Source organism: Coregonus clupeaformis, chromosome 13 (genome assembly GCF_020615455.1).
Source record: "Coregonus clupeaformis isolate EN_2021a chromosome 13, ASM2061545v1, whole genome shotgun sequence".
Classification (NCBI taxonomy): domain Eukaryota; kingdom Metazoa; phylum Chordata; class Actinopteri; order Salmoniformes; family Salmonidae; genus Coregonus; species Coregonus clupeaformis.
In genome coordinates, this window is record NC_059204.1 from 21,677,189 (window position 1) to 21,693,734 (window position 16,546).

The 16,546-nt window shown below is 45.0% G+C and overlaps 1 protein-coding gene across 1 annotated transcript in view; it reads left to right on the forward strand.

Moving 5' to 3' along the window:
• The window catches only part of LOC121578884 (transmembrane protein 211), a 169,462-nt gene that overhangs the window by 30,472 nt on the left and 122,444 nt on the right, over nucleotides 1-16,546 (forward strand). The window contains exon 2 of the mRNA XM_045224566.1: nucleotides 8,742-8,880. Coding sequence (XP_045080501.1) covers nucleotides 8,742-8,880 — 139 coding nt within the window. The remainder of the gene's footprint in view (nucleotides 1-8,741; nucleotides 8,881-16,546) is intronic.

Below are 16,546 nucleotides of genomic sequence, written 5' to 3' on the forward strand. Positions count from 1 at the left end.
TAGTGGAACAGGTTAAGAGCTTCAAGTTCCTTGGTGTCCACATCACCAACGAACTATCATGGTCCAAACACACCAAGACAGTCATGAAGAGGGCACGACAAAGCCTATTCCCCTTCAGGAGACAGAAAACATTTGGCATGGGTCCTCAGATCCTCAAAAAGTTATACAGCTGCACCATCGAGAGCATCCTGACTAGTTGCATCACCGCCTGGTATGGCAACTGCTCGGCCTCCGACCGCAAGGCACTACAGAGGGTCGTGCGTACGGCCCAGTACATCACTGGGGCCAAGCTTCCTGCCATCCAGGACCTCTATACCAGGCGGTGTCAGAGGAAGGACCTCAAAATTGTCAAAGACTCCAGCCCCCCTAGTCATAAACTGTTCTCTCTGCTACCGCACGGCAAGTGGTACCGGAGCGCCAAGTCTAGGTCCAAAAGGCTTCTCAACAGCTTCTACCCCCAAGCTATAAGACTCCTGAACAGTTAATCATTGCTACCCGGACTATTTGCACTGCCCCCCCACCCCCACCCCCACCCCCCTCTTTGATGCTGCTGCTACTCTGTCTATTATTTATGCATAGTCACTTTAACTCTACCCACATGTACATATTACCTAAATTACCTTGACTAGCCGGTGCCCCCGCACATTGACTCTGCACCGGTACCCCCCTGTATATAGCCTCCCTACTGTTATTTTATTTTACTGCTGCTCTTTAGTTATTTGCTTTTATATTTTTTACTTATTATTTTTATATTTTTTTATCTTAAAAAAATGCATTGTTGGTTAAGGGCTTGTAAGTAAGCATTTCACTGTAATGTCTACACTTGTATTCGGCGCATGTGGGGAATAAAATTTGATTTGATTTGGTATAGCCCTCGAAGATCTCCTCCGCTGCACGAGCACGAGGGAGCGACAAACCGGACAGGAAGATCACGCCAGTGACTCAACCCACTCAAGTGATGCACCCCTCCTAGGGACGGCATGGAAAGCACCAGTAAGCCAGTGACTCAGCCCCCGTAATAGAGTTAGAGGCAGAGAATCCCAATGGAGAGACAGGAACCGTCCAGGCAGAGACAGCAAGGGCGGTTTGCCGCTCCAGTGCTTTTCCGTTCTCCTTTGCACCCCTGGGCCAGACTACACTCAATCATAGGACCTACTGAAGAGATGAGTCTTCAGTAAAGACTTAAAGGTCGAGACCGTGTCTGTGTCTCTCACATGGATAGGCAGACCATTCCATAAAAATTGAGCTCTATAGGAGAAAGCCCTGCCTCCAGCTGTTTGCTTAGAAATTCTAGGGACAATAAGGAGGCCTGCGTCTTGTGACTGTAGCGTACGTATAGCTTTGTATGGCAGGACCAAATCGGAGAGATGGGTAGGAGCAAGCCCATGTAATGCTTTGTAGGTTAGCAGTAAAACCTTGAAATCAGCCCTAGCCTTAACAGGAAGCCAGTTAGCACTGGAGTAATATGATCAAATCTTTTGGTTCTAGTCAAGATTCTAGCAGCCGTGTTTAGCACTAACTGAAGTTTATTTAGTGCTTTATCCGGGTAGCCGGAGAGTAGAGCATTGCAGTAGTCTAATCTAGAAGTGTCAAAAGCTGCATCATTTTTGGACCAAAAGTTTCTGATTTTTGCAATGTTACGAAGATGGAAAAAAGCTGTCCTTGAAATATTCTTGATATGTTCGTCAAAAGAGAGATCAGGGTCCAGAGTAACGCCGAGGTCCTTCACAGTTTTTGACGACTGTACAACCATCAAGATTAATTGTCAGATCCAAAAGAAGATCTCTTTGTTTCTTGGGACCTAGAACTAGCATCTCTGTTTTGTCTGAATTTAAAAGTAAAACATTTGCCGCAATCCACTTCCTTATGTCTGAAACACATGCTTCCAGGGTAGGCAATTTTGGGGCTTCACCATGTTTCATCAAAATGTAGAGCTATGTGTCGTCCGCATAGCAATGAAAGTTAACATTGTGTTTCCGAATGACATCACCAAGAGGTAAAATATATAGTGAAAACAATAGTGGTCCTAAAACGGAACCTGGAGGAACACCGAAACGTACAATTGATTTGTCAGATGACAAACCATCTACAGAGACGAACTGATATCTTTCCGATAGATAAGATCTAAACCAGGCAAGAACTTGTCCGTGTAGACCAATTAAAGTTTCCAATCTCTCCAAAAGAATGTGGTGATCGATGGTGTCAAAAGCAGCACTAAGGTCTAGGAGCACGAGGACAGATGCAGAGCCTTGGTTTGACGCCATTAAAAGGCGTCTCAGTGCTATGATGGGGTATAAAACCAGACTGAAGCGTTTCGTATATATTTTTTGTCTTCAGGAAGGTAGTGAGTTGCTGCACAACATCTTTCTCTAAAATTTTTGAGAGGAATGGGAGATTCGATATAGGCCGATAGTTTTCTACATTTTCTGGATCAAGGTTTGGCTTTTTCAAGAGAGGCTTTATTACTGCCACTTTTAGTGAGTTTGGGACACATCCAGTGGATAGGGAGCCATTTATTATGTTCAACATAGGAGGGTGTCACACCCTGACTCAGGGGACTCCTATATGTTGAGTCAGTGTGTGTATATTCTTTGTTATATATATTCTATGTTGTAGGTCTATTATGTGTAGATCTATGTTGGCCGGTGTGGTTCCCAATCAGAGGCAGCTGTAGCTCGTTGTCTCTGATTGGGAACCATACTTAGGCAGCCTTTTGGCACTAGTGGGTTGTGGGATCTTGTTCCGTTTAAGGTTTGTTGTGTGTTACCTTAGGACTTCACGTGTCGTTGGTTTATTGTTTTGTCGTTGTGTTTATTCATTATAATAAACATGTATGCATATCACGCTGCGCCTTGGTCCGCCCGGTCCTTCAACGAGCGTGACAGAAGATCCCACCAGACCTGGACCAAGCAGTGTGCCGAGGAGGAGCAGAGAGGATGGACTTGCCAGGAGATAAGAGAGGATCTGGCAAGGCAGATGGAGGCCCTGAAAGGGATCAGGGTAGAGAGGCAACCCCAATAACATTTTTGGGGGAGGCACACGGTGTGGACGACGAGGCAGCAGGAGGCCGCGATAGGGCGGATCTGCTGGTTAGGAGAGGAGGCCACCAGATTATGGGGGCTATTGGTTCAGAGGGAGCAGGAGGTATTTGGTCAGAGGGAGGCACTACAGGAGGCTAGAAGGGAGAAGGAAGGTGTAGAGGCACAGCGAGAGGAGCTGGTTAGGCAGCAGAAGGAGCGGGGGTTAATAAAGGAACCCAGTCCTACTCCTCGCACCAAGCAAGTGGTACGTGTCGCCAGTCCGGTCCGGCCCGTTCCTGCTCCCCGCAACAAGCCAGTGGTGCGCGTCGCCAGCCCGGCCCGGCCTGTTCCTGCTCCTCGCACCAAGCCAGTGGTGCGCGTCGCCAGCCCGGCCCGGCCTGTTCCTGCTCCTCGCACCAAGCCAGTGGTGCGCGTCGCCAGGCCGGCCCGGCCTGTTCCTGCTCCTCGCACCAAGCCAGTGGTGCGCGTCACCAGTCCGGCCCGACCCGTTCCTGCTCCTCGCACCAAGCCAGTGGTGCGCGTCGCCAGGCCGGCCCGGCCTGTTCCTGCTCCTCGCACCAAGCCAGTGGTGCGCGTCGCCAGTCCGGCCCGGTCCGTTCCTGCCCCTCGCACCAAGCCTGTGGTGCGTTTGTCCAGTCCGGCACGGCCCGTGCCCGTTCCACCGGTGCCTGGTCCGGCACCGGTCAGCTGCTCCACTCCGGAAACAGAGCAGTCCGCTCCACCGGTGCCTGATCCAGCTCAGGTCAGCTGCTCCACTCTGGAGCCAGAGCAGTCCGCTCCACCGGTGCCTGATCCAGCTCCGGTCAGCTGCGCCACTCTGGAGCCAGAGCAGTCCGCTCCACCGGGGTCTAGTCCAGCCCCGGTCAGCGGCTCCAGTCCAGACCATGACGTCAGCCCCTCTCCAGGTTCGGGGTCTCCCACACCAGGTTCCAGACAAGGCCTGGCGTATCATGGGAGGAAGGAGAGGGGAAGTAGCGCGCCGAGGTCCAGACCAGACCAGGGGCGCAACAGGGAGGCGGAGAGTGAGAGGTCGTCAAGCCACCACCCGGCCCCTACCCTGTTATGTTTATGTTGTGCGGTCGGAGTCCGCAACTTTGGGGGGGGGGGTACTGTCACGCCCTGACTCAGGGGACTCCTATATGTTGAGTCAGGGTGTGTATATTCTTTGTTATATATATTCAATGTTGTAGGTCTATTATGTGTAGATCTATGTTGGCCGGTGTGGTTCCCAATCAGAGGCAGCTGTAGCTCGTTGTCTCTGATTGGGGGCAATACTTAGGCAGCCTTTTGGCACTAGTGGGTTGTGGGATCTTGTTCCGTTTAAGGTTTGTTGTGTGTTACCTTAGGACTTCACGTGTCGTTGGTTTATTGTTTTGTCGTTGTGTTTATTCGTTATAATAAACATGTATGCATATCACGCTGCGCCTTGGTCCTTCCGGTCCTTCAACGAGCGTGACAGAGGGCCAAGTATAGGAAGTAGCTCTTTCAGTAGTTTAGTTGGAATAGGGTCCAGTATGCAGCTTGAAGGTTTAGAGGCCATGACTATTTTCATGAATGTGTCAAGAGATATAGGACAAAAAAAACTTGAGTGTCTCCATTGATCCTAGGTCCTGGCAATTTTGTGCAGACTCAGGATAGCTGAGCTTTGGAGAAATACGCAGATTCAAAGAGGAGTCCATAATTAGCTTTCTAATGATCATTATCTTTTCGTCAAAGAAGTTAATGAATTCATCACTGCTGAAGTTAAAGGCATCCTCTCTTGGGGAATGCTGCTTTTTAGTTAGCTTTGCGACAGTATTAAATATAAATTTTGGATTGTTCTTATTCTCCTCAATTAGGTTGGAAAAATAGGATGATCGAGCAGCAGTGAGGGCTCTTCGATATTGCTCTGTACTTTCTTTCCAAGCTAGTCGGAAGACTTCCAGTCTGGGGGCTTGCTTCAGGGCTCAGGTATTTTCTGTATACCAGGGAGCTAGTTTCTTGTGACAAATGTTTTTTGTTTTTAGGGGTGCGACTGCATCTAGGGTATTATACAAGGTTACATTTAGATTCTCAGTTAGGTCGTTAACTGATTTTTGTACTCTGACATCCTTGAGTAGGTGGAGGGAGTCTGGAAGGGCCTCTAGGAATCTTTGGGTTATCCGAGAATTTATAGCACGGCTTGGTTGGGGTCTGAGCAGATTATTTGTTGCGATTGCAAACGTAATAAGATGGTGGTCCGATAGTCCAGGGTTATAAGGAAAAACATTTAAATCCACAATATTTATTCCACGGGACAAAATGATCCAGGGTATGACTGTGGCAATGAATAGGTCCGAAGACATGTTGGACAAAACCCACTGAGTCGATTATGGCTCCGAAAGCCTTTTGGAGTGGGTCTGTGGACTTTTCCATGTAAATATTAAAGTCAACAAAAATGTGAATATTATCTGCCATGACTACAAGGTCCGATAGGAATTCAGGGAACTCAGTGAGGAACTCTGTATACGGCCCAGGAGGCCTGTAAACAAGTCACTCACCACCTTCCGGAGACATTTGAAACCCCACCTCTTTAAGGAATACCTGGGATAGGATAAAGTAATCCTTCTACCCCCAAAAAAAAAAAAAAAAAAGTAAAGTGGTTATCCCACTGGCTATAGGGTGAATGCACCAATTTGTAAGTCGCTCTGGATAAGAGCGTCTGCTAAATGACGTAAATGTAATGTAAATGTAAACAGAAGCTATACAAAGTGATTGAGTAGGCTGCATAGATTTCATGACTAGAAGCTCGAAAGACGAAAACGCAGTCATTTTTTAAGGGGTAAATTGACATTTGCTATCATAAATGTTAGCGGGGGATATGGTCACTAGTGTAACCAGGAGGAGCGGCCTCATTTAACACAGTAAATTCATCAGGCTTAAGCCATGTTCCAATCAGGCCAATCACATCAAGATTAGGATCAGTGATTAGTTAATTGACCATAACTGCCTTGGAAGTGAGGGATCTAACATTAAGTAGCCCTATTTTGAGATGTGATATATCACAATCTCTTTCAATAATGACAGGAATGGAGGAGGTCTTTATTCCAGTGAGATTGCTAAGGCGAACACCGCCATGTTTAGTTTTGATCAACCTAGATCGAGGCACAGACACGTTATCAATTAGGATAGCTGAGCTGACTACACTGACTGTGCTAGTGGCAGACTCCACTAAGCTGTCAGGCTGGCTAAAAGCCTGCTGCCTGGCCTGCACCCTGTCTCATTGTGGAGCTAGCGGAGTTAGAGCCCTGTCTATGTTGGTAGATGAGATGAGAGCACCCTTCCAGCTAGGATCCGTCACTCCTCAGCAGGCCGGGCTTGGTCCTGTTTGTGGGTGAGTCCCAGAAAGAGGGCCAATTATCTACAAATTCAATCTTTTGGGAGGGGCAGAAAACAGTTTTCAACCAGCGATTGAGTTGTGAGACTGCTGTAGAGCTCATCACTCGCCCTAACTGGGAGTGGGCCAGAGACAATTACTCGATGCCGACACATCTTTCTAGCTAATTTACTCGCTGAAGCTATGTTGTTCTTGGTGACCTCTGACTGTTTCATCCTAACATCGTTGGTGCCGACGTGGATAACAATATCCCTATACTCTCTACACTCGCCAGTTTTTGCCTTAGCCAGCACCATCTTCAGATTAGCCTTTACGTCGGTAGCCCTGCCCCCTGGTAAACAGTGTATGATCGCTGGATGATTCTTTTAAAGTCTAATATTGCGGGTAATGGAGTCGCCAATGACTAGGGTTTTCAATTTGTCAGAGCTAATGGTGGGAGGCCGGTGGCTCAGACCCCGTAACGGGTGGAGGAAAGACCTGAGAAGGCTTGGCCTCTGACTCCGACTCGTTGCTTAATGGGGAGAACCGGTTGAACGTTTCTGTCGGCTGAATGAGCGACACCAGTTGAGCATGCCGACAGCATTTCTTTCCAGAAGCCTTGAGAAAATTGTCCGGCTGCGGGGATTGTGTAAGGGGATTTATACTACTATCTGTTCTTACTGGTGGCACAGACGCTGTTTCATCCTTGCCTAACGATTGCGTCTGAAGCTGTGCTTGCAGCACGGCTATCCTCACCATAAGGCGATAGTTCTACTGTATAATATGAGTACAGCGACTGCAATTAGATGGCATAGTGTTAATGTTACTACTTCGGCTGGTGGAGGTCCTGTAGAACCATGTCCAGATAAAGCGTCTGGGGTGAAAGCAGGATCCAGCAACGGGGGAAAGAACCAGACATTCCCATGCATACATGACTATCATTTTAGTGAGAGAGGAAAAGAGAACAAAGAACATCATATTTAATGGCTTTTCTATATCCGTTAGCCTAGTCTGCATACCTTCCTCTCACCTCTCATATGATCAGCAATGCAGCACCAGCACCTTCATCATTACCATCATCGTCGTCATCATCACCATAATCGGAAAACATTGTTGTTCACTATTGATTATTGCTTTGATTAATAAAAGGCATGTTGATTTAACCCAGCACATATCTCCTCCCTCTTTTTCTTTCTAACACTTCTCTTTTCCTAACTGACTCCTTTGTCTTGATGGAGCTATTCAGCTGCAGAATAGTTTTTTTATTGGAAGATAATGACACAATTCTAAAAAGGTTGCATATGAATTTCTTTCCACAATCACCAGAAACACTTGTAAAGGACACTCACTATTGTGACTGTGAGTGCTTTGAGTGCAATGTAAGAGCTTTATAAATTACACTGTTTGGGAGAGATGGCGTTGACTGATATGTATGAGGAGAGGAGACAGAGAAAGAGAACTCATTGAATCTTAACCAAGTTATTCTGTTCTAGTTATTCAATCTCTGCTCTAAAGAGAGTATAGAGTAGCTTATCTCAGAACAGCGGGGGTTGCTTTTTCATCTAGCTCTCTTTTTTTTCTTACCTTCATCAAAGAATGAAGGCGACCGTCCCCATTTTCTCTGCTCCAAACTCGCAAGAACTATTGAATTGCAGCTTCTATCAGGCATGGAGATTCTTGCTGTCTTTTTTCTCACTCTGTGTCAGTGGTGAAACACATCATGGACGATGCTAATGACATCTGTATTAGTGGTATGATTCCCTCATGCATGTTATACATTTTTCTGCTAATCACTCACGGGACTCATTCCAATGTGTGTGTGTGTGTGTGTCTGTTTGTCTGGGGGGGGTAGGAATAGATGTATGAGGGAGGATGTGCAGCAGCTTTATCAAAGCCAGAGACAGTCAGTGTAAGACAGAGTGAAGGCCTAATTAATGAAGAGACGTTCAGGCAGCAGGAATCAGGATGAGGAAGAAGGCTGTCTGTCTGGGGGAATTCACCTGGACCCCCCACTCACCTGACACACAGCTGTGCGTGTGTCTGTGTGTGTGTTTATGTGTGTGTGTTAGCCGCTATTTCTGATCCTCCATGACCAGAGAGGCAGTGACCATTTAGAATGGTTCAAACAGAATAACAAAGTTGTATCATCATCATGATTCAAATGCATAAGGAGTGTATCAATTTGACATTAGGTTAACAAGTGATCAGGCTTGCACTGACCACTACTGGTGTGGTTCCTGGTTCCAATGGCTCATTGAGTTAGAGCACTATGCTGACAACACCGGGGTTGTGGGTTTGATTTCCGTTGACAGTTATGTACATTTCTTTGGATAAAAGCGTCTGATAAAATGTTGTGTGTGTTTCAGACAAGTGCAGTGCTCTGTTCGGGAGGATGTGCTCTCCTGGCGGTCAGCTCCCTGTTGGCCATCATCACCATCTTCCTGCCCAGCGGAGGCTGTGAGAGGAGGATCTGTACACTGGCTGGATACATGCAGATGGCTGCGGGTGAGTACAGAACAAACACGTCACAAACAACACACACACTTTCTATCACCTAGACGGTAGATAGATTTGTTTAATCAACGGCTGATATACAAGTTCAAGGTGAATCATAAGAAGGCATTAGTTATGAACGAAATCCCTTGGTCCCATTTCTCTGCTTGGACCTAGATAGGCTACATCTTTATCCGCAGTGGTCTCTGTAGGTAAGAGACAGTTCAGTATACAGATACTTACGAGCTACACTCAGATAAAGCTGCCTATCATCTGAAATGAAAAGGAGCTCACTTTGTTGCCAAGGCACCACTCACACAAAACCAAACGGAAGCTGCTGCTCTTCAGGCCTTCAGCGGGCCGTTGCTAGGTTACGGGCTGCGGTGCGGTGGTGGAGTGAAGTGTTGCGCTGGCATAGAGTGATATGAGGAGGGCACCGGGGAGATTTAGAGGAGGCAGGAAAAATACAATTACAGACCCTTAGCACAGGTCATTGGTTCAGGGGGACGTGTGGCTTATCAAGGCCCTGCTTTCATTCAAACAGAGAAGTAGCCCCATTAACTAAGCATGAGCGTTGCTGGTGATGAGATGCTCAGGGTTTAATGTGATGTACACACGACACCAGCCAGGTAAACTAAGCAGCACTAGCCGCTGCCCACCACCCTGGTGCATAGGCCCTCCACTCACTGTATAGAGTTTATGTGCACGTTTGTCCGTTCATGTGTTTGTCTGTAGTTACATGTTTATCACAGTGTGTGATGTTTGGATATCTGAAGGGCACACACTACTCTAACTAACAACCCACAACATCCAGTAAACTATAAAGAATATACTGTTGAACAGAGAGGAGAAAGGACTGGCTAATGCAGTACTGCTTTTATTTCCTGGATTGAAAACTGTACTATCCTGAAATACGTCCAACTCTGAGATAAAAGCCCCTCAAACAACAACACACTTTTGCAGACTGGGCTTTTCAGACACTTTCTTTGGAAACGTTCCTGAATGTCCTGTCGACAGCCCTTTTGAAAACCTTTGGTCTTTTTTTCCGCACCTTGTAGTTTAGAAATGAACAAGTCTCACAACTCTCACAATTTTAGCACTCAGTTCCCTCCTGATTCTCTCACTACACAGCAAAATCGTCAGTGTTCATATCCTGGTGTAAGCAGTTTTGGTCTTGATGTGGTGTTACTTTGTCTTACTATAAACTGACTGAATGCCAGTTGATGTTGGTTTGTAAGCTGTCATTAAAAAATACTGTTGTTCAATCAGGTTGTCAAATTGGCCAGTGTTACCTAGTGTTGATTTTTCAGTGTAACATTTCTAAAGTTGATTCAGGTGTTAAATTAACTTTATAAGTGTTAAATTAACACTCATTGGTGTAAAAGAACCCTAGTGTTTGTATTAATAACCAGTGTTAAACCAAAATCACACCCATCATTATCATATTTCCCAGCATGCTCTATTGCGGTTAGATTTTTAGAATTGTTTGTTTCAACATCTATGTTTTTGTATGTACATTGATTGATTAATTAATCTTATGCTACTAAATAACATAAATTTTTCTAAGTTAATCCAATCTGTTATATGGACTTATTGCATCCTTTACTGAAATGGTTGTTCCAGTTTAGATGCTTAAGGTAGTTTCATATCTTAGTCTTCCCAACCCGGCAGTCATTCTGAATGCAGGTTGTGGGTGAATAAAAATTCAAAATGTTGGATATCCCCAGTCAGGAAATACACATCACTTTGCAAGCCAGCATAATGTGACTTGCAGGCCTGATTTAGCCTGTAAACTATGAGTTTCAGTTCATTGTATTAGGGTACAACTAGGCTTGTAAAATAAGGCCTTATGAATTATGTGTTGTATTCTGTTAAATAATTTAATTTGAATGATAACATATTCGCTTAGGACCTCACTTGGTGAAGGCCACAGGACTGAAAATGGATGAATGCAACAACCATGTCTCTGTCACTAACAAATACAGTCATGGGTGGTAAGTCCACAATTCACTCGAAAGGCACATTGGGAAATATGTAAATAAGGCTTTGAACTAAGCAGTGTGTTAATTTAACACTGAAAATTGTGGATCTGTATAAGCCCTGGACTAGTGTTAAATGTAACACTCTCAGTGTTGATTTAACACTGGAGAATTTGCTGTGAAGGTATAAGTGAACACCATAACAGTGTAAATGTAACACTGACCTAGTGTGAAAATGTAATTCTAAAGTGTCCAATACAAGGTACCAGTGAACACCATAACAGTGTACATTTAACACTGACCTAATGTAAACATCGAATTCTAAAGTGTTAAATACGAGGTATTCGTGAACACCGTAACAGTGTAACATTTTAATGTTGGAAAGTATCAGTGTTAAAAGGGCAACACTTCCAAAAGTGTAAATTCAACACTTTCTGGTGGTTCTCATATAAACACCCACAATGTTCAATTTACCGATCAAATTTAGCTGTGTAAGATTAGATCTACTTCTAGTTTTAAATGAGGAGAAAAAGTTTTTTTCCCTTCTAATTTATTTAGCTCAACAGCATAATAATAATAATAATGGCGCCGGAGAAGATGGCTGCCGTTTTACAGCCCTCTAACCAATTCTACTATTATGTGTGTTTTTTGGCGTTATTTGTAATTTATTCTGTAAATAATGTTTCTGCCACCGTCTGTTATGACCAAAAAGAGCTTCTGGATATCAGGACAGCGATTACTCACCTCGTATTGGACGAATAATTGTTCTTCAACGAGTCGGACGTGAAGAATATCCTACAGACACCCGACAAGGCCCAAATCCCCGTCATTCGCATGAGAAAGAGACAGAGATATCGTGGACGTAGGTCGGGGTGCCTTGTAAGGATCCGACGGCGAGCGAGTAAACTGCCTCTTCCATCAATCCTATTAGCCAATGTTCAATCATTTGAAAATAAGGTAGACGACCTAAAACTACGGTTATCCTACCAATGGGACATTAAAAACTGTAATATGTTATGTTTCACCGAGTCGTGGCTGAACGACGACATTGATAACATACAGCCGGCGGGATATACGCTACATCGTCAGGATAGAACGGCTGATTCCGGTAAGACAAGGGGTGGTGGTCTGTGTATATTTGTAAACAACAGCTGGTGCAAAAAATCTAATACTAAGGAAGTCTCAAGGTTTTGCTCGCCTGAGTTAGAATATCTCATGATAAGCTGTAGCCCACACTATTTACCAAGAGAGTTTTCTTCTATATTTTTTGTAGCTGTCTATATACCACCACAAACCAATGCTGGCACTAAGACTGCACTCAATGAGCTGTATAAGGCCATAAGTAAACAGGAAAACGCTCATCCAGAGGCAGCGCTCATAGTGGCCGGGGACTTTAATGCAGGGAAACTTAAATCCGTTCTACCTAATTTCTACCAGCATGTTAAATGTGCAACCAGAGGGAAAAAAACTCTAGACCACCTTTACTCCACACACAGAGACACTTACAAAGCTCTCCCTCGCCCTCCATTTGGCAAATCTGACCATAACTATATCCTCCTGATTCCTGCTTATAAGCAAAAACTAAAGCAGGAAGCACCAGTGACTCGGTCAATAAGGAAGTGGTCAGATGACGCAGATGCTAAGCTACAGGGCTGTTTTGCTAGCACAGACTGGAATATGTTCCGGGATTCTTCAGATAGCATTGAGGAGTACGCCACATCAGTCACTGGCTTCATCAATAAGTGCATCGATGACATCGTCCCCACAATGACCGTACGTACATACCCCAACCAGAAGCCATGGATTACAGGCAACATCTGCACTGAGCTAAAGGCTAGAGCTGCTGCTTTCAAGGAGCGGAACTCTAACCCGGACGCTTATAAGAAATCCCGCTATGCATTCTGACGAACCATCAAACAGGCAAAGAGTCAATACAGGACTAAGATTGAATCGTACTACACCGGCTCTGACGCTCGTCAGATGTGGCAGGGCTTGAAAACTATTACAGACTACAAAGGGAAGCACAGCCGCGAGCTGCCCAGTGACACAAGCCTATCAGACGATCTAAATCACTTCTATGCTCGCTTTGAAGCAAGCAACACTGAAGCATACATGAGATCACCAGCTTTTCCGGATGACTATGTGATCACGCTGTCCATAGCCGATGTGAGTAAGACCTTTAAGAAGGTCAACATTCACAAGGCCGCAGGGCCAGACGGATTACCAGGACGTGTACTCTGAGCATGCGCTGACCAACTGGCAAATGTCTTCACTGACATTTTCAACATGTCCCTGACTGAGTCTGTAATACCAACATGTTTCAAGCTGACCACCATAGTCCCTGTGCCCAAGGACACTAAGATAACCTGCCTAAATGACTACCGACCCGTAGCACTCACGTCTGTAGCCATGAAGTGCTTCGAAAGGCTGGTCATGGCTCACATCAACACCATTATCCCAGAAACCCTAGAGCCACTCCAATTTGCATACCGCTCCAACAGATCCACAGATTATGCAATCTCTACTGCACTCCACACTGCCCTTTCCCACCTGGACAAGAGGAACACCTACGTGAGAATGCTATTCATTGAGTACAGCTCAGCGCTCAACACCATAGTGCCCTCAAAGCTCATCACTAAGCTAAGGATCCTGGGACTAAACACCTCCCTCTGCTAACTGGATCCTGGACTTCCTGACGGGCCATCCCAGGTGGTAAGGGTAGGTAACAACACATCTGCCACGCTGATCTAGGTAACAATACATCTGCCACGCTGATCCTCAACACGGGGGCCCCTCAGGGGTGCGTGCTCAGTCTCCTCCTGTACTTCCTGTTCACCCATGACTGCATGGCCAGGCACGACTCCAACACCATCATTAAGTTTGCAGACGACACAACAGTGGTAGGCCTGATCACCGACAATGATGAGACAGCCTATAGGGAGGAGGTCAGAGACCTGGCCGTGTGGTGCCAGGATAACAACCTCTCCCTCAACGTGATCAAGACAAAGGAGATGATTGTGGACTACAGGGAAAAAAAAGAGGACTGAACACGCCCCCATTCTCATCAACGGGGCTGTAGTGGACAGGTTGACAGCTTCAAGTTCCTTGGTGTCCACATCACCAACGAACTATCATGGTCCAAACAAACCAAGACAGTCACTGGGGCCAAGCTTCCTGCCATCCAGGACCTCTATACCAGGCGGTGTCAGAGGAAGGCCCTCAAAATTGTCAAAGACTCCAGCCACCCTAGTCACCCTGTGGTCCTCTGTAGCTCAGCTGGTAGAGCACGGCGCTTGTAATGCCAAGGTAGTGGGTTCGATCCCCGGGACCACCCATACACAAAAATGTATGCACGCACGACTGTAAGTCGCTTTGGATAAAAGCGTCTGCTAAATGGCATATTATTATTATTATTATAGACTGTTCTCTCTGGTACCGCACGGCAAGCGGTACCGGAGCGCCAAGTCTAGGTCCAAAAGGCTTCTCAACAGCTTCTACCCCCAAGCCATAAGACTCCTGAACAGCTAATCATGGCTACCCGGACAATTTGCACTGCCCCCCCCCACCCCCACCCCATCCCCCTTTTTTACTCTGCTGCTACTCTGTTTTTTATTTATGCATAGTCACTTTAACTCTACCCACATGTACATATTACCTCAATTACCTCGACTAGCCGGTGCCCCCGCACATTGACTCTGCACCGGTACCCCCCCTGTATATAGCCTCCCTACTGTTATTTTATTTTACTGCTGCTCTTTAGTTATTTGCTTAAATTTTTTTTGCTTAACACTTTTTTATTTGTTTTACTTTGCATTCTTGGTTAAGGGCTTGTAAGTAAGCATTTCACTGTAATGTCTACACCTGTTGTATTCGGCGCATGTGGCAAATACAATTGGATTTAATTTGATTTGAACAGCAGTGATTCTAACCAACGATCCCTTGGATTATCATAAGTATAGCTTGACGTATAGCCAGGGAAGTACTATTTACCACAGGCTAATTAGAAGCTATATTCATTAGTCAGGGTTTGATTGCAACCTAAATCTATTGACAAAGTCGAGAGCTTAGATCCTATGCTAGGGTGAATGGCCGTTTAAAAGGCTTGCCGCCCACCTCTTTGAACACTTCATACCTCTCCAGCCTCGACATGGGCTGTGTCTACCCAGACTCCAAGTCAGATCAATGCTGATTTGGATTATGAAGACTCAGATCTGTGACAGAGCTTGACAAAGAGCCCAGGCAGTGCAGATGTGGGATCTTAACTTGAGCCAGTTTGCTACAGCAGCAAAATAATCCTGCAGCAACATGAAATGTGAATTATTATGTGGATTATAATTCATGGACATTTTTGTTGGGTTTGATACATTTTTCATAAGGGAAAATCAAGTCTGAAATTTCAAAGTGGAAATTGCAAATTTCAGAAGCCTTTTTAAACCTCAAATGTACTACAAGTTAAAAAAATTCAGCATTGCAGGAAAGTTCTCCTGCAACAGGGTGATCAATTTAAGATACCACATCTGTACGCAGCCAGTCTAGGCCAGTAATATATACTGAATAGCTCTCGCTGTTAGTGTCTAGTTGTCATATCACTATACAAGGCATTGTAACAATGCAGAAGCTTTGGTTTCTTTGTTCAGTTTCCAAGTTGTGTCTCATCTTGATAAACAGTTTTTTTTGGAGAGCGCACAAAGCCCTAGAACAACTGAGATCAGAAGAGTGTGTGTATGTTTGTTTCCCCAGGCCCTACTGTGTGTGTGTGTGCGTGTGTGTGTGTGTGTGTGTGTGTTTGTGTGTGTGTGATATCAAAAGGACTGATAACACTAGTGGCAACAATGGCTTCATTATGAAAGGCGTATTTTCTGTTTTGTCTACTGAGTGTGATAGTGGCAACCTTAGACTGTTAATAGGTCGTTATCAATAAAACGTCACAATACGGTGCAGAGCACTTGATTTGGTGTAAGGGTTGGTGTGAGGTGTGACCCAGGTGCGGTGCAGGATAGACAGTAGGCAGTAGTAAAAAAGTAACTACGACTTAAATAATAAAGAAACAGGGAGAACACTTCTCAAGTACCTGTACATACTTCTCAGATCAGACACTGATTAGTACTTGCTGAGCATAGAGAAACTAGCAGAGAAAACTGAGCAAGGGAACACAGGGAAGTGAGGGCATAAATACACAGGTGAACAGGTAGACACAGGTGACACCAATAGGATAATGATTAGTCCAGACTGTGAGTGAGGAGGTGCCTAAGGTTGTCAGAGGATGACACCTAGTGGGTCGCTCCGGAACTGCGACCCCCTCCTGTAACAATTTGGCTGCCCCCAGCTCCGCTAAAACCATTGACAACTGCATGCCATTTTCAAAGGATTGTTAAATAAATAAATGATAGACATATGGACATATGGAATTGTTTTACGATGGTCATACTATGGATCATTAAGCTATTTGATTTAGAATTTTAGGACCCCTTTAGGTATAAACATTTATATATACATTTTTTTGGGGATCAAATATAGAATTTGGCCTTTACTACTATAGCCCAGAGAAACGCATTGAATAACACATTCATAAGAAACTAGGTTTTCAAGTGTCTGTCCTATATCTAGGAGATATAAGAAAGCTCAGATATATATATATATATATATATATATATATATTATTATTTCTACACATATTTAACCACTTTTTTGGGGAAGGC